This window comes from Entelurus aequoreus, linkage group LG02 (genome assembly GCF_033978785.1).
Source record: "Entelurus aequoreus isolate RoL-2023_Sb linkage group LG02, RoL_Eaeq_v1.1, whole genome shotgun sequence".
Classification (NCBI taxonomy): Eukaryota; Metazoa; Chordata; class Actinopteri; order Syngnathiformes; family Syngnathidae; genus Entelurus; species Entelurus aequoreus.
This window is the reverse complement of record NC_084732.1, coordinates 54,033,398-54,055,865: the sequence shown is the minus strand read 5'-3', so window position 1 is coordinate 54,055,865 and position 22,468 is coordinate 54,033,398. Positions and strand designations below refer to the sequence as shown.

The 22,468-nt window shown below is 43.8% G+C and overlaps 1 protein-coding gene across 6 annotated transcripts in view; it reads left to right on the top strand.

The window, feature by feature from the left end:
• The window catches only part of plekha7b (pleckstrin homology domain containing, family A member 7b), a 254,813-nt gene that overhangs the window by 145,040 nt on the left and 87,305 nt on the right, over window positions 1-22,468 (top strand). For 4 of the 6 annotated variants that reach the window (XM_062029110.1, XM_062029090.1, XM_062029081.1 and 1 more), the window contains exons 7-10: window positions 6,913-6,985; window positions 7,403-7,503; window positions 15,536-15,714; window positions 21,809-22,198. In XM_062029110.1, coding sequence (XP_061885094.1) covers window positions 6,913-6,985; window positions 7,403-7,503; window positions 15,536-15,714; window positions 21,809-22,198 — 743 coding nt within the window. The remainder of the gene's footprint in view (window positions 1-6,912; window positions 6,986-7,402; window positions 7,504-15,535; window positions 15,715-21,808; window positions 22,199-22,468) is intronic. The other 2 variants (XM_062029101.1, XM_062029119.1) reach the window with 1 other exon arrangement.

Below are 22,468 nucleotides of genomic sequence, written 5' to 3'. Positions count from 1 at the left end.
ACGCCGCACCGATCCGCCTGTCGATCTCACGATCCACTCTTCCCTCACTCGTGAACAAGACTCCAAGGTACTTGAACTCCTCCACTTGGGACAGGGTCTCCTCCGCAACCCGGAGATGGCCCTCCACCCTTGTCCGGGCGAGAACCATGGACTAGGACTTGGAGGTGCTGATTCTCATCCCAGTCGCTTCACACTCAGCTGCGAACCGATCCAGTGAGAGCTGAAGATCCTGGCCAGATGAAGCCATCAGGACCACATCATCTGCAAAAAGCAGAGACCTAATCCTGCAGCCACCAAACCAGATCCCCTCAACGCCTTGACTGCGCCTAGAAATTCTGTCCATAAAAGTTATGAACAGAATCGGTGACAAAGGGCAGCTTTGGTGGAGTCCAACCCTCACTGGAAACGTGTCTGACTTACTGCCGGCAATGCGGACCAAACTCTGGCACTGATCATACAGGGAGCGGACCGCCACAATCAGACAGTCCGATACTCCATACTCTCTGAGCACTCCCCACAGGACTTCCCGAGGGACACGGTCGAATGCCTTCTCCAAGTCCACAAAACACATGTAGACTGGTTGGGCAAACTCCCATGCACCCTCAAGGACCCTGCCGAGAGTATAGAGCTGGTCCACAGTTCCACGACCAGGACGAAAACCACACTGTTCCTCCTGAATCCGAGGTTCAACTATCCGGCGTAGCCTCCTCTCCAGCACACCTGAATAGACCTTACCGGGAAGGCTGAGGAGTGTGATCCCACGATAGTTAGAACACACCCTCCGGTTCCCCTTCTTTTTTTTTTTTTATGTCCTGCCCAGCTTCTCAGGCAAATCATATAGTTGATGTAGATGCCCATATCGGCTGTTCAGATTTACTTTACAAAAGAGAAGTGTAGGATACTTCTCTTGTTGCCTTATTTGTATTTTGACTTTATTAAATGTATTTATATTATCATTTGGTGCAGCCGGGCCGGAGCAGGAGGGGATAGAAAGAGAAAAAAAGGAAGACAGAGGGGGGAATTGTGGGGACAAGAAGGGGATTAGACAGAGAGACAAAAACAACAACAGCAAACACAACAACAACAACAACAACAGAGCAACATCAGCAAATACGACATGTAAAAATATGATGGTAAAAGTAATAGCAAATAAGCAGTTAGCGAATATAAAAAATAATACAGAAATGATAATGAGCATTATTACACTAAAAATGGAGCAATATGAATACCAATAGAAATAGTGCTATTGATAATAAACAATACCAACACTTTACCTTTATTATCAACAATACAATTGTTCAAATGCAACAATACAAATACGTAATGATAACATGAGATACGAAAGAATGCAGAAAAATGGAGGGGAAGAAAGAGAAGCAACCTACATTAACCTTGTAGATTGTTATAGTACAGTATAGAACCCCAGAGCCTGGCCCACCGCGCCACCCACAAGGGCCAGCAGCAGGCCGCAGACAGACGCACCCGGCAGAGGACAAGGCACGAGAAAAGCAGGGGGAAGCCAGACCCCAAGCCAGCGAGAGACCACACCCCACATGGACAGAAAGGCGGGACGCCCCGCCCGAGGTGCCCGGAGACCCCCCGCAACCGGACGGGAAGACCACCCCCGCCCCACCGGCAACCAGGCCCCCATGACCCCCCCACCCAAGCCGGCCGCCACAGGACCACCCAGCACGGGGCCACGGGAACTACCCACCCCACCCGCAGGGACCCCAACGATGGAGATGGAACAACCAGCAACCGCCCCGCCGAGTCCCCCCCTGAGGTAGGGGAAAATAAATAAATAAAATAATTAAATAAATAATAATAATAATATTAATAAAATACATTAAAAAATAAGAATAAATAAATAATTAAATCTATTAAAAAATAAATAAATTAAAAAAAATAAAAAAGAATTAAAAGAAGATCACAGACATGCTGACACACAAGGTCGCTACCCCAACAACTGGCCGACTCGCAGCACCTCGGAATACCCTGCAGCACCAAACTACCACAGTACACGCAGGGACCAGACCCAGCAGGCCCCAACCAAGACGGGCACCCGGAAGGGATGGACGGTGGGACCCAGGAGCTCCAGACACGCAGTCCGGATGCAGTAGCATGAGGCGCCGACCCCCACCTGACAGGCAGGCCCAGAACGTACCCCCCGAAATATACATATATATCTATATACATAAACATACACATACATATGTACACATACACATATATATACATACATACCTACATATACACAGTTTGTCAGCCCCGACAACCACCACGCGCGCGCGCTGCCACCAGTCACAACATCAGCCGCCCCCCTGCACCAGACCCAGCAGCCACGGGCGCCCACACCACAAACAAACGGCAGCAGAAACAGCAGCCACAACACCCCCAGACAGCCAGCACCACCCAATGAAATCAAAGCGATCAAAAAAAAAATGCGACCGGCAACCACACGCCGACAGGATCACGGAGACCAGCCAGCGCCAGCCCGCCAGCAAGCCCAAACGCCAACACGCAAACAAGACCAAAAGACCTCACCACCCCAACCCAAACCCGCACAAACACACCACCGCCCAAACAACCGAGACACAGCATCCAGACCAGACACGGGCGCCGCGCCGCCACCACATCAAGTCGCCAACAGAGACCCCACAGCGCCGGTTCCCCTTCTTAAAGAGAGGAACCACCACCCCGGTCTGCCAATCCAGAGGTACCGCCCCCGATGTCCACGCGATGCTGAGTCTTGTCAACCAAGACAGCCCCACAGCATCCAGAGCCTTAAGGAACTCCGGGCGGATCTCATCCACCCCCGGAGCCTTGCCACCGAGGAACTTTTTAACTACCTCAGCAACCTCAGCCCCAGAAATAGGAGAGCCCACCACAGATTCCCCAGGCACTGCTTCCTCATAGGAAGACGTGTTGGTGGGATTGAGGAGGTCTTCGAAGTATTCCCTTCACCGATCCACAACATCCGCAGTCGAGGTCAGCAGAACACCATCCTCACCATACACGGTGTTGATAGTGCACTGCTTCCCCTTCCTGAGGCGGCGGATGGTGGTCCAGAATCGCTTCGAAGCCGTCCGGAAGTCGTTTTCCATGGCCTCCCCGAACTCCTACCATGTCCAAGTTTTTGCGTCCGCGACCGCTGAAGCCGCACACTGCTTGGCCTGTCGGTACCTCTCCGTTGCCTCAGGAGTCCTATGAGCCAAAAGAATCCGATAGGACTCCTTCTTCAGCTTGACAGCATCCCTCACCGCCGGTGTCCACCAACGGGTTTTAGGATTACCGCCACGACAGGCACCAACTACCTTGTGGCCACAGCTCCAATCAGCCGCCTCGACAATACAGGCGCGGAACATGGTCCATTCGGACTCAATGTCCAGCACCTCCCTCGTGACATGTTCAAAGTTCTTCCGGAGGGGGGAATTGAAACTCTCTGACAGGAGACTCTGCCAGACGTTCCCAGCAAACCCTCACAATGCGTTTGGGCCTGCCAGGTCTGTCCGGCATCCTCCCCCACCATCGCAGCCAACTCACCACCAGGTGGTGATCGGTAGAAAGCTCCGCCCCTCTCTTCACCCGAGTGTCCAAAACATGAGGCCGCAAATCCGACGACACAACTACAAAGTCGATCATGGAACTGCGGCCTAGGGTGTCCTGGTGCCAAGTGCACATATGGACACCCTTATGTTTGAACATGGTGTTCGTTATGGACAATCTGTGACGGGCACAAAAGTCCAATAACAAAACACTGCTCGGGTTCAGATCCGGGCGGCCATTCTTCCCAAAGCCGCCTCTCCAGGTTTCACTGTCGCTGCCAACATGAGCGTTGAAGTCCCCCAGTAGAACGAGGGAATCACCCAGGGGAGCACTCTCTAGTAGTCCCTCGAGCGAATCCAAAAAGGGTGGGTACTCTGAGCTGCGGTTTGGCGCGTAAGCGCAAACCACAGTCAGGACCCGTTTCCCACCCGAAGGCGGAGGGAAGCTACCCTCTCGTCCACCGGGTTGAACTCCAACATGCAGGCTCTGAGCCGGGGGGCAACAAGAATTGCCACCCAGCCCTTCACCTCTCACTGCCGGCAACGCCAGAGTGGAAGAGAGTCCAGCCCCTCTCGAGAGTTAATTATTATTTGCAAAAAAAAAAAAAAGTTTATGAGTTTGAACATCAAATATCTTGTCTTTGTAGTGCATTCAATTGAATATGGGTTGAAAAGGATTTGCAAATCATTGTATTCCGTTTATATTTACATCTAACACAATTTCCCAACTCACATGGAAACGGGGTTTGTACATTCTTGGGCAGCAGGTTATAGTTTGCTTTGTACATAATTTTAGCTGTTTGCAAATGCACTACGTCATTGAATTTCAATATTTTTGATTCAATAAATAAAGGGTTTTATGTTCTCTATATCCAACATTATGAATCATTCTTATTAAACTTTTTTGTAACACCGGTTTGGACCATATGCTGTCATGAATGTGGAGGAAAATGAGTGTCTCCTTAAATAGGGTGGCCCGCACCACTTTTGCACTTGTTATCAATTTTACACACATACTTTGTGTATCACCCACAACACGGCCACTAATAGTACACACAATTGTTTAGTTTGCACACACTGTTTAGTGCGTGTTATTTGGATCTTAGTTGATCAGGCCCCAAGCGTTGTTAGTATTCTGTTTAGTATCCTACTAACCTCAACCTACTAATTGTGAAAGACAAATTATCAAATGTAATGATATAAGACAATAAATAAAGATTGTTTAAACAACACCCACTCTTAAACATAACTTGGATAGAGTTGCAAACAGTAACATATTTAGGTCCCACCCTTTTGTGTCAATCATTCTGACAAGCTTCACCTACGGTGGATGTAGGACGTGACGTTAGCAGTAACATGGTTAAGCCCCCTTCCTTTTTGACACCCAATGATGCTCATTGATTGGTGTAGGTAAGAGGCCCCGCACCTTTTATCACACTTACAATCCACCATTCCCCTTTTTCAATTGGTGTAGTCATATACCACTACTGATTATCACGAGCATACACTACTGTTCAAAAGTTTGGGGTCACATTGAAATGTCCTTATTTTTGAAGGAAAAGCACTGTACTTTTCAATGAAGATAACTTTAAACTAGTCTTAACTTTAAAGAAATACACTCTATACATTGCTAATGTGGTAAATGACTATTCTAGCTGCAAATGTCTGGTTTTTGGTGCAATATCTACATAGGTGTATAGAGGCCCATTTCCAGCAACTATCACTCCAGTGTTCTAATGGTACAATGTGTTTGCTCATTGGCTCAGAAGGCTAATTGATGATTAGAAAACCCTTGTGCAATCATGTTCACACATCTGAAAACAGTTTAGCTCGTTACCGAAGCTACAAAACTGACCTACCTTTGAGCAGATTGAGTTTCTGGAGCATCACATTTGTGGGGTCAAATAAATGCTCAAAATGGCCAAAAAAAGAGAACTTTCATCTTAAACTCGACAGTCTATTCTTGTTCTTAGAAATGAATGCTATTCCACAAAATTGTTTGGGTGACCCCAAACTTTTGAACGGTAGTGTATATAGGGTATTGTATTTAAAAAAATAACTTACTAATGGGTAGGGTTGGGTATCGAGTATCGATTGGAACCGGGACTAACTTTCCGATTCTCCCGGAATCGTTCAAAAGTTTAAATTTCGATTCCTATATTCGATGCTGTCACGCCAATTTAGTCCGCCGACCGGAAAAAAAAATGTCCGCCGAACCGGAAGAAGAAGTTGCTGAACACCAACAAAGAAGCGCCCACCCCCGGAAGTGTTAGCATAGCCGAGCGAGTCAGTCAAGCTCAAGCATGGATAGCGGGCGTCGGCGGTCGAAAGTGTGGCTTCACTTTACAAAAAAAATTTAAATAACCGCGAAATAACAGAGCTCCATGTCCATCAAGAAACGAGTGGAGAGAGAGCTGCAGATGTACCAGGACGTTCCACCGATACTTATGTCTGACGACCCTGCTGCATGGTGGTGGTCCGGTGGAACCAACAAAAGACTTATCCTTTGATGTCAGATCTAGCTTTCTCCTATTTATGCGTTCAAGCTTCTTCCACACCCAGCGAACGTGTATTTTCCACAGCAGGAGACACTATCTGTCCAGAACACTCACGCATCCTGCCTGAGAAGGCGGATATGGTCATTTTCCTAAACAAGAACTGTTTCTGATTTTATACTGTACCTGCTGCTAATCTGGACTGGGTTTTGCAAGTTGTTTCTTATTGTTTATTTGCTTTTCTGCACCAGGTTAGCCCATCAGTGGGAGCACGGTAACATGTTTAAGTACCTGCAGCATCATACACTTGTGTGTGTAAATGTGTTTTCATGAGGTTTTCAAAAATAAAGCTCTCTTGAGGAAAGTGTACCCCTGGGAAAATGTATTCATAATTTATAATATTTATATTCAAGTTCATAGATTTGATATTTATATTCTAGTTGAAAACAGCCCTGTGAGGAATTTATAGTAAAGTTCATAAAAAGTTAATAGAATTAAAATTGATGGAGAATGTCAGACTACCGTATTTCATTCAGAAAGACTGTAGGTTAGCTTGCTCATTTAAAATATCCAAAACTTTTTTTTGACCCTGCCTCTTAAAAGAATCGGAATCGAGAATCGTCAGGAATCGGAATCGAAACAAAGAATCGGAATCAGAATCGTTCGAATTCAAACGATACCCAACCCTACTAATGGGGTTCCAGTGTTGCTATGAAAGCCGCTGAAAAGAGAGGAATTTAGCCCCTTTACTAACATTTTGCAAAATATTCTTCTTGTAATGATAAAGAGTACATATATATGTCAAATGTCAAACACAATTTATTGTGTTGTTGTCTTTCTAACCATCATGTTTTTTTCCTATTGACTTCCAGGACAGCACTGGAATGCGACTGTGGAAACGAAAGTGGTTTGTTTTGTCCGACTTCTGCTTGTTTTACTACAAAGGTAAGCATAAAATGGTGGCTTTAGCAAAATACTTAATGTTATAACGTGATGCAGATATTCAAGCACATGTCTGCTGCTTTAATTAGACTTCCAGACCTTTTTTACCTCATCATTTTCTTCTTTTCTGCTCAACCAGTACTTTGTTGAGAATGTGTGGCGATGTTATCATGGCATCTGCCCCTCTCCTCCATTATTTATGCAGAATAAAAGATAAACCAAAGGCCTCCTCCTAGCACCACATGGCCTCGCTCATACAGTTGTCACCCATGAATTACGCTTAACTAACTTTTCCCCGCGACTCGTAAATCCTGGGTCACTTGTAAACATCGTAAAACATTTTGGAAAAACTCCAGATTTTCTGGGTGTTTTGGGCCCAATCACTGACATCTGTTTGTGTGTGTTATGTTTTTGCTCCAGATAGCCGCGAGGAGACGGTCCTTGGTAGCATTCCTCTGCCCAGTTACCTCATCTCACAAGTTGCACCAGAAGACCACATAAACCGCAAATATGCTTTCAAGGTGACAATGTTCTTTCGTCGTAACGTGTGCAGGTGTTCATGAATTATGATTACCGGTACATCATGGCTGAATTTTTTAAGATTATAGGTTATCATCTTATTATAGATTGTTAACTGAGCTCCATCCATCTATCTGCCTGTCTACCTAGATAGATAGATAGTACTTTATTGATTCCTTCAGGAGAGTTCCCTCAAAATTAAAAGGAGATGTTTACCTGTCTGTGTATCAATCTAACGGTTCTGCCAAATTGGCAATTTGGACCACAAAGATGACGCAAATGGAGAAGGGTAGCAACCCTGATGTGATCCAAGCACTTAAAGGTTTTGTGAAAACCCACATAAAAGTGGAATTTTCTTTTTATAATTTGACAGATAGTTTATAGACTTAAGTTATTTTTGGGGAATTTAAGGAGATTTTGTGTTCTGTTTGTGCTGAAGACAATTTTATAAGTTTATAGACAACGTGTTTGTGGCTGATGTAATTTACTGATTTGTTATGGAAAAAATTAAGTGTTTTGTTAAATCTATCTATATATCTTTCTACAAAACCCAGATCCAATGAAGTTGGCACGTTGCTTAATTCGTAAATAAAAACAATACAATGATTTGCAAATCCTTTTCAACTTATATTCAATTGAATAGACTAAATGTTCGACCTGAGAAACAATTTTTTTTTTGCAAATAATCATTAACTTACAATTTAATGGCAGCAACACATTGCAAAAAAGTTGGCTAAGGGACATTTTTACCACTGTTTTTTTAACTTTGCGCCTATAACAATCCGGATGGTTCCTTTCCTCTTTGGTCCGAAGGACCCAACCCAGTTTCCAAAAACAATTTGAAATGTGGACTCGTCCGACCACAGAACACTTTTTCCACTTTGCATCAGTCCATCTTAGATGAACTCGGGGCCCAGCGAAGCCGGTAGCGTTTGTGGGTGTTGTTGATAAATGGCTTTTGCTTTGCATAGTAGAGTTTTAACTTGCACTTACAGATGTAGCGACAAACTGTAGTTACTGACAGTGGTTTTCTGAAGTGATCCTGAACCCATGTGGTGATATCCTTTACACGGGGATGTAGCTTTTTGATGCAGAACCGCCTGAGGGATTGAAGATGTGTAATATCATTGCTTACGTGCAGTGATTTCTCCAGATTCTCTTAACCTTTTGATGATATTACGGACCGTAGATGGGGAAATCCCTAAATTCCTTGCAATAGCTCTTTGAGAAATATCGTTCTTAAACTGTTGGACAATTTGCTCATGCATTTGTTCACAAAGTGGTGACCCTCGCCCCATCCTTGTTTGTGAATGACTGAGCATTTCATGGAAGCTGCTTTTATACCCAATCATGGCACCCACCTGTTCCCAATTAGACTGTTCACCTGTGGGATGTTCCAAATAAGTGTTTGATGAGCATTCCTCAACTTTATCAGTCTTTTTTGCCACTTGTGCCAGCTTTTTTGAAACATGTTGCAGGCATCAAATTCCAAATTAGCTAATATTTGCAAAAAATAACAACGCTTTCCAGTTTCAACGTTAAGTGTCTTGTCCTTGCAGCAATTGAATATAGGTTCAAAAGGATTTGCAAATCAATGTAATTTTTTATTTATTTACGATTTACACAACGTGCCAACTTCACCGGTTTTGGGGTTTGTATACATCTATCTATCTTTGTATCTTTCTATCCATCCACTTGGAGGTATATTTAGGTTATTGAGTGTTTTAGTATTTTTTAATGTTCCTGTAACATTGGTTAACTTCTTTTTACACTTACATGGCAGTATTGACAGACACATTGGAGATCAACCAGCATCCCAGAAGTTTTTTTTTTTTTTACCTTAGCAGTGCCACTGTCCTTGAAAATATGAACCATAATCAAACGTGTTTAAAAAGTTACTGATTTTTTCTATAAGGCGCAAAACAATCCTTTAAAATCCTTCCATTTTCTCAAGTACAGTACGCCTTATAACCTGGTGCGCCCTATAAATGTATTAGTTCTGGTTGTGCTTTTTCTGGTTGTGGTGTATTGTTTAATAATAAGTGCAATCAGTGGATGGCAGTCACATATAAGAGACATGTGTGGACTGTAAGTTGACGCCCGTTCAATAAATAACGCTAGCATAAGCAAGCAAGACCAAAACTTTGATGTTTCTTTGAGAATATAGAACATTACACAAGTTCCACAAAAATCTTTCAAAATGTTTTCGTACGACTTTGGTAAACTACAAAGCCGCAATGCTTAATGGATTGTCGGAGCATTATGGCTTCCGTAGTCAGATGTACGGTGCGTCAACATACGGGTATTATTATGGTGTGTGTATGAGGACTCCAAAATGGCACCTATTAAAAGACATGTTATCTGGTGTTTTGTTTCGCTTTATAATGCAAAACCATCTTTTCTTACCTATTCGTACCTGTTGATGTGTTGTCAGCACCATAGTCAATAAGCTCCCTCTTTTTCTCTATCCTTTGTTGTGGGGAATTCATCCTCCACTGTTGCCAATTCTTACAGTTACAGCTTACACAGTTACAGTTTGCAGTTCTAACTTATATATGTCAGTAGACTCGCTATGGAAGCGCTTAAAACTAAAACAAAAGATGACTGGGAGAAGTGGAGCCACGTACATAAGACCGCCCACAAAACGGGGCATCCCGAAGAGACGGTCAGAAAGCGGCTTGAAAATGGTCTGTAAAACATTATCTATGCAACATTTTGGCCAAGGAACCACTATTACATATGTACACCACAAGGAAGTGTTTTAAATGTAGACAAAATCCTAATATGACCCCTTTAATGCGCCTACCGGTGCTCCTTTTGTATGAATATAGACCCGAATATTTGTAGGCTTCCTCATTGACAGTGTGTGCGCCTTATAATGTGGTGCGCCTTATAGTCCAAAACATATGGTATATGACTTTACATTGCTTTGAATGCCAAACAAATCAACTCGTCAGCCCTTTATCCACACTACAGTATGTTTACATCGTGGAAAAAAAAATTGCTAGCATGGCAGTGAAGGAGCTCTGAGACGTTCTTCCAGATGGTCGGGCTTTGGTCGTTAACCTTTTTTTTTCCCATGACCCCAGTGTTGGTTGCCTTTGCTGCATTGGAAGCAGTTACATATTCCAGGCAGGATTATTTATGAATTAGAATATGCCCTTTAAGCAGAGCAGACTTTACGACGGCCAGGAAAATAAATAATAGTTTTTTTGTATTTTCATATATTGTGCTGCAATGCAGTCTTATTGTTGATGTAGAGTGTTCATTTAAATATTTGTGCAGAATACATTTTTAGTGCAGGTTTTTTTGACACAATAATTCATTTGTTTTAGTTCCAGTGACAGTGTTGTTTACTGTAGCTTCTCATCATCATTGCTGTGTCTGAATATTTGATGTACTGTACTGTGCAGCTGCAGGCCACTGTTCCAATCCACTGCTCCAATGTTCGTTGTATTTGTCCTTTAATATCATACTGCATTGACTGTATGTTGTAAGATAATCACGCTGCTGGGAATATCAATGATAGATTATGGTTCCTATACCAGCAGAGTGTCACCACGCAGGTAGTCATAGATTATATGTAAATCGGAATGAAAATAGCTTGTGTCACCTTGTATCAGTGCCTATAATAAATATTCTGATACATTTCCATCACTGCTTAGTCATCCTGACACAAAAATAAGTTGTGAATAGATAACAGCGGGGAAATTTATAATGCAGATCTAATAATTCTAAAAATACCAATGTTAATGTTGGTTTATTTACATGTATTTTTAAATACTCCGTATTATATTGCCTAAACCAACCTGCATGCACACCCACGGCCAAAATGCACGACAACACAATAGTAAACAATAACAGTGTTAATAATGATAAGGAGGTTTTAGGTAACATTGTATTGTAGATTGTTGTAATGTTGACTCAAGAATATGTTTAATGAGTTTTTGGCAATAAATAATAATTAGCATTTTCTTTTTTGTCTTGTCAGTGATACCAATCTAGACACACAACAACAATGAAATTTGACTGATGTGGTGCGACTGCGGGGTCACGGTTTGTGGGGGTGGCCGGGCCGTAGTTCTTGGTTGTCTCCTGCGTGGACAGTGGGGCTCCTGGGGGGGTATGTCCGGGCCCTCTGCTCCTCCTACTTATAACACACAGACACACATATAAAAATTTGAGGGATTGTCCTGTGGGGAGGCATGACGGCGGGATGATGACGCCTCTATGGGGCTCCAGTCCTCCTGTCTTGTCCCCTACTTGTCCATTCCTCAATTTTTGCTGCATATTAGACACTTAGGGTTTGGGGGGCTCGGCATGGTTGGGACCCACCATGGCCTTGATGTCCCCCTATTTTAGCCGCATTATTAGTTCCAACAAGCATACACAAGCAGACGCTACAGTACACACATCAATAGGGACTGGCGGTCGGCTGTCACGGCTGACCTCCCAATTTTAACTACACAGTAGACACTCTGGGGGCCTTATACACAAGCATGGGGGAGTTGGGGTTCTGGAGTATGGCGCGCCCCTCATTGCCTCCTCGGCCGGCGCGGTCTGCGGGGACTGCCATTCCCGGGCAGAGACCTCACTGAGGGTGCAGGGCTTTTATTCATTTATTAGTATGTATTTATTTATTATTTTTTATTTATTTATTTATTATTATTTTTTGTGTGGCGTCACACGGGTTTCGCTTCCTTGTGGGCGGGGTCCGTGCCCGTGTGGTCTGGCCTTGCACTGTGGGGTCTGTGTTGGTTACTTGATGCGGTGGAAGCGCGGCCGTCTTGTCTGGTGTGGGTGCTGTGTCTCGGTTGTTTGGGCGGTGGTGTGGTTGGTAAGTGACGTGAGTGAGTGAATGGGCAAGAGAGGTGACGGAGCGGTAGCAGTGAGTGTCCAGGAGTGCTAGTAGCTTGGTGAATGGCTTTGTGTGCAAAACATAAATAAAGTGACAGAGTTGCAACAAATCGATGGCCTGGTCATTCCGCCTCAAGAGCGGAACTGTGGAGGGTGTTACCCCCGACAATACATCGGCCCTGGAAGGAACGTCTACCCTGCGCTCCTCGACCACGGTCTGGGAGCCGACAAGCAGGAAAGTGTAACAGCAGGTTTAGCGAGTGGTGCACGCTCCCGCGAAGGAAATCGTTTTATGGCTGGCATTCACATTTTGGCACAACACTTTATGCACAAAGTAGCGGGAAGCAACACGATTCAATCTGTGTCTTCTTTGGTAGTTGCTTCAGGTCTTTCCGGTGCACTGCTGTCGATATGGCAATTCTATAGTGGCGCAACGCTGCAACTACAGTTAAAATACATAGCTGCCGCAGAGGGACATCAATCGCTCAATCAACACAGCCGGAGCTTTACGCTGTGTTGAGCGATATCAATTGCGCTGATTGGGGTCGGCAGAAAATTAGGTGGAGGCGGCCGCCACGCAATTTTGAACGCAGGAAAAACCCTGCATATTTGTACATATCCTATTCGCTGATGTTGTTGTTGTTGTCTCTTTGTCTTATCCCCCAATTTCCCCCTCTGTCTTCCTTTTTTTCTCTTTCTATCCCGTCCTGCTCCGGCTCGGCTGCACGAAATAATAATATAAGTTAGAGATGTCCGATAATATCGGCCTGCCAATATTATCGGCCGATAAATGCTTTAAAATGTAATATCGGAAATTATCGGTATAGTTTGTTTTATTATCGGTATCGTTTTTTTAAAAACATTTTTAAATTTATTTATTAAATCAACATAAAAAACTCAAGATACACTTACAATTAGTGCACCAACCCAAAAAACCTCCCTCCCCCATTTACACTCATTCACACTCATTCACACGAAAGGGTTGTTTCTTTCTGTTATTAATATTCTGGTTCCTACATTATATATCAATATAGATCAATACAGTCTGCAAGGGATACATATAGTCCATAAGCACACATGATTGTGTGTGCTGCTGGTCCACTAATAGTACTAACCTTTAACAGTTAATTTGACTCATTTTCATTAATTACTAGTTTCTATGTAACTGTTTTTATATTGTTTTACTTTCTTTTTTAATCAAGAAAATGTTTTTAATTTATTTATCTTATTTTATTTTATAATTTTTTTTTTTTAAAAAGGACCTTATTTTCACCATACCTGGTTGTCCAAATTAGGCATAATGTGTTAATTCCACGACTGTATATATCGGTATCGGTTGATATCCGTATCGGTAGTTAAGAGTTGGACAATATCGGAATATCGGATATCGGCAAAAAAGCCATTATCGGACATGCCTAATATAAATCCATTTAATAGAGTCAAACAAAATAAGGCAACAAGAGAAGTATCCCACACTTCTCTTTTGTAAAGTAAATCTGTACAGCCAATAAGATCATCTACTGTACATCAACAATATGATTTGCCTGAGTAGCTGGACAGGACAACATAAACAAATACATTTGACTGATGCTGAACTTGCTTCCGTTTGGTCCTGTTTTTGTTGGTGTTTGGTTTATTTTTTGTAAAATTTAATGAAAAAAACTTTGACTGAAATACTTTTAAACTTTACATTGTTTTTGTACTGTCATCCAATTGCTTATTATAATGCATGCAGAAATCCAGTTGATGTCCACTGGGATACATTGTAATCATCTTCAACCTTGCATTTCTAGTGTGACCTTTAACCTTTTGTGATGCTTTGGTGACATCTGTGGTTCAGTCTAAGCCATTTGCGCTTCATACAGTATATCCTCCTTTGAGGATCTTGTTATTTTTGCTCATCTCACTGTCTTTCTCTCATTCCCTGTTGGTCACTTGCCTTCCATTGTGACCGGGGGCGGGCGGAGAGAGCTCTGCTCACACAAGCTTCCTGTCTTGCATGAATACTGTAGGTATTTGATTTTAATTCAGCATCATCATCCTCAACCCCATTTGACTTCTACCAGGTGTAGAAGGTGCATTCCTTAATGTGTATTTAAGTGTTGTCGTGAAGCAGATACAGTGCATACGGTCAATGCCAGAGACCTTTGGGTTGCTGTCAGTTTTAGCTCATTTAGATGGTGACACATTTCATATTGGATCTGCACTTAAGGAAATTGGATTAGCAGGAAACTGCAGTGTCAGTGCAGGAGTAACAGACAGTGTTTGCTACATTTACTGAATATGGTAATGGTTTCAACCCTAAAATCTTCTTTCAAATTTATGTGTGTGGCAACTCAGAACAAAAAAACTGTAAACCAATCATGTCCGAGCAGTGGGCGGAGCAACTGAACAATAGTCAATGCTCCCATCTACTCTGGTATTCGTCCTGTCATGCTCTTCATCATTGATTGTATTATCATTATCATGGGTTTCATTACTTCATTGTTTTTTATTCATCTATTTGTCTCCATCCACACTTGTTCCCTTGTAGTTTCAGATCTCTGATATTCTCTGAAAAGATGCTTTGTCAACTTTTTTTGCAGCGTCTCTCACCCAACGGAGGTGTTTCAATAACTAATGTAATTCAGCTTGCAGGCCATCAACAATTTGCTTCTTCAGGCAATGTTATTTAGTTTGATTCCCCCTAAAGAAGTATCTCATGTTGGGATTAATCTTTGTTATAATAAATGAACCCCTGCTCTGTTCTTTACGAGGAACAGTATATATCAACGGTATGGCAATACATGATGTGTTTCAGAAAAGCTTTGGGATATTATGCCTGCTCTAAAGAATTATTCTAGCAGCAAGAGCTGGGCATCCAGTGCACTAATAGTTTAATATATATGACACTGTGTTTTATTTTTGGTGTGGAGCCACTGTTGCCAAATCAGGATTATATCACCAAAATAAGCACGTTAATGCACGATTATGCTTATTTTAACAAAGAAGATCACAATCCTTTTGCCTTGTAGCAGCTTTCTATCAGAGATCTCTGCAGATTGTCCATCACATTCTTGTGATTTTATGACCTATCATTATTATTACTATGAATCAATTCCAAAGCTTACCTTGGGTCATTTCCGTTGTTTGAGATTCTCACATCTCTTTACGCTCTCTCTCCCTTTTTTTTGATAGGCGAGCCACACAGGAATGCGCTCCTACATTTACAATAAGAACTCTGTAATTGGCTCGCAGGCAGAACACAGCGGCATGCGGACGTATTTCTTCAGCGCGGACACACAGGAGGACATGAATGGTTGGATTCGGGCCATGAACCAGGCGGCGCTGATGCAGCAGACGCACACCATTAAGAGGTTAGTCTCGGCCGACAGAATAGGCCTCTCTTCTCATATTGGCTGGGCTTCTGGCTGTATAAATTAATATAATGAAGCACAGCAATCTGTGTGATCAGGGGGTTTTCATATCATAAAAAAGAAACTAGGTGTCACAGCAGCATTTAAAAAAAGTTCTCCTCACCTCTGCATTACAAACTAAAATGATAATTTTATAACTGAACTGGTCTCTGCCTTCTGAGGATTTATTTGAGTATTTTTCCATAGCAGGTCAGGCTCTGGCCATCTGTTCAAGGCCTCTTTTAATGTCTGAGGTGCATCTGCTCAGGACTAGCTGAGGCCTGAAAGACACTGCCAGCTGGACATGAGCCTGACTCCTCTGCAGTGGGTCTTTTTACAGCCCAAGACACAAAGTGCACTGTCGCTGTATCTTTGGCTCATTTTCTGTGACTCCACACTATATGGAAATCCCTAAAACGCTGCTAAATTTGATGAACTGTGTAACAGCGCCATCCAGAGGTGTGTCTTACACACTTGTCCTGCAACCTCCTTGGACCTGAAGGGTCTTTTGTTTACCTTCTAATTCCACTACACAATCATGATCAGAAGTTTTGACGAAATTTAGTTTTTTTCACGAGCATTGCCTTTGATTCAGAGTGTGCTATATTGAATCATATTTTTATAAATTAAAACAAGATTCCAAAGATGATGGAGCAACATTGGTTACATACATGAGCATAAACAACCACAATATATAACTTTGGCCATTTTTGGGGAAAGGGGGATTTTACATACATTCTCAATTTCTCATACGGATGTGGAAGCTTAACCAGGACAAAACAGAGGGCCAGAAAGATAAACTTTTCCTAAATTACAAGATTTTAAACACGCAGTACATTACATATTAAAATATTTTACATTTTTGACTATGAGCTGACTTCATGCACATATCAAAAATGTTACAAAATATGTTTTTTATCACCTTAAGAACATAGCCACAATCCGCTTGATTCTCTTTCAGGCCAACACAGAGGTGATAATGCATGTTTTTATTTCCTGTCGTTTAGTTGCTCTGCTCTCTGGTCTTACCAAAAAAAACTTAAATCTACAATTATTACAAAACTCAATCGGACGCGTGCTGACGAGGACCAGGCGGTAGGACCACATTACACCACCTCTTAAGTCGCTATATGGGGTCTCCGTCTGCTTCAGTGTAGATTTTAAAGGTCTATCATTAGTTTTTAAATGTCATAATGGCCTTGCGCCTTCTTATCTATCTGACCTGCTTTTAAAAAATTAACCTCACAAATCCTGAAGTCCTCTAGCGCCAAACTTTTATCTGTACCAAATACCAGAACAAAAACCCACAGTGAGGTGACATTTAGCCACTATGACCCCCACCTGTGGAACAGTAGGCCAGAGGACTGTAGAGTCCATTGATATATTAAAAAAAACCCGTTAAAGGCACAACTTTTTAATCAGCCTTTTTGCTGATAATGTTTTAATGATTTTTCTATTTTATTTATTGCTTTCATTACTATTCTTAATCTTACTGTTTAATATTCCTATACATAAATGGGAATACATTTATAAAATGTATGTATTTTTATTGTTATATATACATTTTTTAAATATATATTTTTTTTTTTATATAAATAAAAAGTAAATTAATTAGACCATAACCACAAGTGTCTCAAAGGGTTTCACCAACTTGTAACAAAATCCCCTGATCTAAACTCACATCTGGGCAAGAAAAAACTCGAAAGACACCAGAATCAGAATCAGAATCAGCTTTATTGTCATTACGCAGGGTAACGAGATTGAGGCCATTCCATACAGTGCGATAAAACAAGTGTACACTCTATACAGAGGGTGAAATGAATATGTACATGAATATCTTCATGAAACAGGGTGGTTGGTGGAATGGGTTATTGCACCGAAGAGAAGGCAGTTATGAGGGTCAATGGGGAAGTCTGTTCAGGGTGGTTATGGCCCTGGGGAAGAAGCTGTTCTTTAGCCTGTTCGTCTTGCTTTTAATGCACCTGTAGCGCTTCCCTGAGGGCAGCAGGTGGAACAGGTCAGAGCCAGGGTGGGTGCTGTCCTTGATGATGGCACTGGCTCTGTTGAGGCAGCGGGAGGTATAGATGTCCATCAGAGAGGGGAGAGGGCGGCCGATGATCTTCTGAACCGTCTTGACCACTCTTTGCAGCCTCTCCCTGTCTGCTGCAGTGCAGCTGCCGTACCATACTGTAATACAGTAGGTCAGCAGGCTCTCAATGGACGAGCGGTAGAAGGTCAGCAGCAGGTCAGGCTTCAGGTTGTACTTCCCGAGGACTCTCAGGAAGTGTAGCCGCTGCTGAGCCTTCTTGATGATTGCTGTGGTGTTGACTGTCCAGGAAAAGTCGTTGGAGATGTGGACTCCAAGGTATCTGAAGGTGTGGACCCCCTCCACACGCTCGCCGTTGATGTAGAGGGGGGCAGGGTCGGTGCTGTTCCTCCTGAAGTCGACGATGATCTCTCTGGTCTTGCTGGTGTTGAGAGCGAGGTTGTTCTCCGAAGACCAGGCCGTCAGCTTCAGGACCTCCTCCCTGTAGGCAGCCTCGTCACCCCTGGAGATGAGCCCGACCACTGTGGTATCGTCAGCGAACTTGACGATACCACACGTCACTGTGGGTTGGACTGCAGTCATGGGTGTAGAGGCAGTAGAGGAGGGGGCTCAGCACACAGCCCTGTGGGGAGCCGATGCTCAGCGTGCGGGTGGATGAGAGGTGGGGGCCAAGTCTCACATTCTGGGCTCGGTCCGTTAGGAAGTCCCTTATCCAGGCGTTTGTGAGAGGGGGGAGGCCAAGAGTGTCCAGTTTATTGCAGAGTCTGTCCGGGATTATTGTATTGAAGGCAGAACTATAATCCACAGAGAGCATCCGGACGTAGCTCTGCTGCTGCTCCAGGTGGTTCAGAGCAGAGTGGAGAGCAACAGCGATGGCGTCCTCTGTGGATCTGTTCGCCCGGTATGCGAACTGGTGGGGGTAAAAGTCTGGAGGGATATGGTCCTTGATGTGCTGGAGAACCAGTCTCTCGAAGCACTTCATGATTACCGGAGTGAGGGCCACTGGTCGGTAATCATTCAGGCTGGTGATGGGAGACTTCTTTGGCACCGGGATTATTGTAGATGACTTCAGGCAGGATGGGATGACTGCCTGAGCCAGGGAGAGGTTGAAGATCCTGGTGAGGGGGGGAGCGAGCTGGTGGGCGCACGCCCTGAGCACCTTTCCAGGTACTCCGTCTGGTCCGGCAGCCTTCCTGGGGTTCACAGCCAGGAGCACTCGTCTGACACTGTGCTCCTGTACAGTGAGTGGAGTGGTGCCGGAGCCCGGTGGGGGCGGGGCCAGGGCTGGAGCAGATGAGTGTCGCTGGGGGGTATCGAAACGGGCAAAGAAACAGTTAAGCTCCTCTGCCAGTGTCGCACTCTGATCTGCAGTTGTCACATTGCAGCCTCTGTAGTTCGTGATGTCATGACGCCACACCTCCCGTGAGTTATTGCTGGACAAATGGGACTCTATGCACCTCCTGTGGTCCGCCTTTGCTTTTTTAATCCCTCTCTTCAGGTCGGCTCTAGCAGCACTGTACAGTGCCCTGTCCCCTGACCTGAAGGCTGCGTCACGGGCCCTGAGGAGTGTGCGGACCTGGCTGGTCATCCAGGGTTTCTTGTTGGGGTAAACCAGGATGTTTTTTTCCACAGTCACATTCCCGATGCAGAACTGTATGTAGTCCAGCACCGTTCCTGTGGCTGTCTCCAGGTCTTGTTGTTGGAAGAGATCCCAGTCTGTGTCTTGGAAGCAGTCTTGAAGTTTTGGGAGTGCACCGTCAGGCCAGGTCATAACAGTCTTTGTGATGGGCCTGGCCTGGCGTCTGATGGGGGTGTAGGTAGGAGAGAGCAGGAGGGAAAGATGGTCTGACTGTCCAAGCTGGGGGAGGGGTGAAGCTCTGTACGCGTGCTTCATGTTAGTATACACGTGGTCCAGGGTGTTCTTGCCCCTTGTAGAACACTTCACGTGCTGGTAGAATTTAGGGAGTACAGTCTTCAGATTGGCCTTATTAAAATCCCCTGCTATGATATGAACACCGTCGGGGTGGGCCCGCTGCTGTTCGTTGACGGTGTTCAGCAGCAGAGAGAGCGCTGTGTTTACTTTGGCGTCCGGTGGAATATACACAGCCGTGATGATAACAACAGACAGCTCTCTCGGGAGAAAAAAAGGCCGACATCTAACAGACATGTACTCCACGTCCGGGCAACAGTGCTGTTCAATGATTGTCCCGTTGTTGCACCAGTTCTCATGCACGTAAATACAGAGCCCCCCCTCCTCTGCTCTTACCGGAGTCCTTAGTTCTGTCCCGGCGGAGCAGAGTGCGGCCGGCTAGCTGCATGCTAGCATCGGGTATTTCCGGGTGAAGCCAGGTTTCGGTGATAATCATAGCACAACAATCCCGAACATAGCGGTTTCCAGCGAGTTGTAACTCCAGGTCGTCCATCTTCTGTACGAGGGATCTGGCATTGGAGAGGAACAGGCTCGGTAGAGGTGGCTTGTGGGGTTGTTTCCTAAGCCTGAACAAGACGCCGGACCTGCGGCCACGCTTCTGCTTCCTCTCCCTCCTCCGTCTGCGCCGTCTCCCAGACCCGACAACAAACCACGGAGAGCCCGGTGCTCTTGCTATGTCGTCTGGGATGTTGTGCTCGTGGTGAAAGTCGCTCGAAACAGATATCTGGTGCGAGTTCCCGATATCCAAGAGTGACTGGCGGGTGTACCGGGTGTTTGCAGTACAGGTGGTGCACAAAAGGAAAAAAAACAAGAAGAAAAGAAGGAGGAAAGAGCACTGAAAAGGAGAGCCGTAAGCCGCTGCATCTGTGCGCGCCGCCATCTTGGAGAAAAAAAAAAGAAAAAAAAATTATATACCAGATGGGGAAGTTAGTATAAAGTGCTTCGTGTTGCAACTTGCCTGCGTATATAAATCCCATTTAAATATATGTTGATTCATTTGATTGATTGGTTGAAGTGGATAAAAAACGCAATTGGAGTGATTCTGTTCTCCCTTTAAAGGTGCCATATGTAGTAATGTGGCCAGAAATGGTACTGCAATCACAGTCAAAATTCTGTAGTCCCCTCCCACTCTCCATGACTGAGGTTGCCAGATACGCAGCCGAATCCGAATCCTACTCCAAGCAACTTCAAATGGCAATGGACAAGTCATACGCTGTAGATTTCTCTTGTTTATGCTTCTTGCAAGATGGTTTACTAAGTAATTATGCCACATTTTACTGACGTCGATTAGCCAAATGTATTTGTAAAGTTACGCAGCAATATTTTCGTCGGGAGTCGGGACAGATTGTTGGTATTACCCTGCTAAAATGTCTAGTTTGACCGCACGAACCACCATCAAAATAATTATATATAGTAATATATAATACTATATTATATATCGCATAGGCCTACTTTGATGGCAAGCCGGTACCGGTCCGTGGACCGATTGGTACCGGGTCACACCAAAAAATTAAAAAATTAAAAATACAAATACAAATAAAAAATAAATTTTTTATTAAATCAACATAAAAAACACAATATATACATCATATATCAATATAGATCAATACAGTCTGCAGGGATACAGTCCGTAAGCACACATGATTGTATTTCTTTATGACAGATTTGGTCACATTTTCAGTAGACCCATAATAAATTCATAAAAGAACCAAACTTCATGAATGTTTTTTGTGTCCAACAAGTATGTGCTCCAATCACTCTATCACAAAAAAATAAGAGTTGTAGAAATTATTGGAAACTCAAGACAGCCATGACATTATTTTCTTTACAAGTGTATGTAAACTTTTGACCACGACTGTAGCTTCTCTGTGGATGTGCCACACTGTCTTTTTGAATAAATACTTTTAATTGGCCATAGTATAATTGTGTTAATGTGTCAGCTGTGCAATTGACAGCTGTGGTAGGCTCCAGTTTTCCAGCTTGGAACAAGACAAGCAGTATAAAATGGATGAATAGATTAAAATTCAAAAACAAAAACCTTGTGCAATCGCGTAAATATATATTTTTTTCCCTTTTAGAGAGAAGCAAAGGCCAGATAAGAACCCTCATCAGGCACCTCTTCAGACCAATCATGTCAACCATAGCATATCTCAGACCGAAGCTTTTCTCAGGACGGACTGCGAACACTCACGTGATGATGGTATCCGACTGGCTCCCGCAGACGAGGGGAGGTACGTGCTGGAGGTCCAAGGAAGGCGCAGGCTTTCAGATCCCAGAGAGAGACTGTCTCCAAATTTGGTGGACGCTGCAGCTCAAAGGAACAGCCATCAAAGTGCACAGCCTTCAGAACAGAATGGAAACCTAAAGTACCAGAGGGGGTGTGACACAGAGAAACATGCACAGAGGAAGAATACGTTGGCCCAGGTGGAGCACTGGGTCAAAGTTCAGAAAGGTGACCCGCCAAAAAGGTCAGTGGGAGTTTGTATAGTCAATTTGAATCAACACTGCAATCAATATGATATGGGTAAATGATACCCTCTAGTGGACACATTTCTCATAGCTGCTCCTACATGAATAATTTAGGGCAGTGGTTCTTAACCTTGTTGGAGGTACCGAACCCCACCAGTTTCATATGCGCATTCACCGAACCCTTCTTTGGTGAAAAATTAAATGTCTTTTTTTCTTTTGAATCCAAGAGAAATGTATATGTTTTTTTTACTGGTGCAGAAAATTAACCG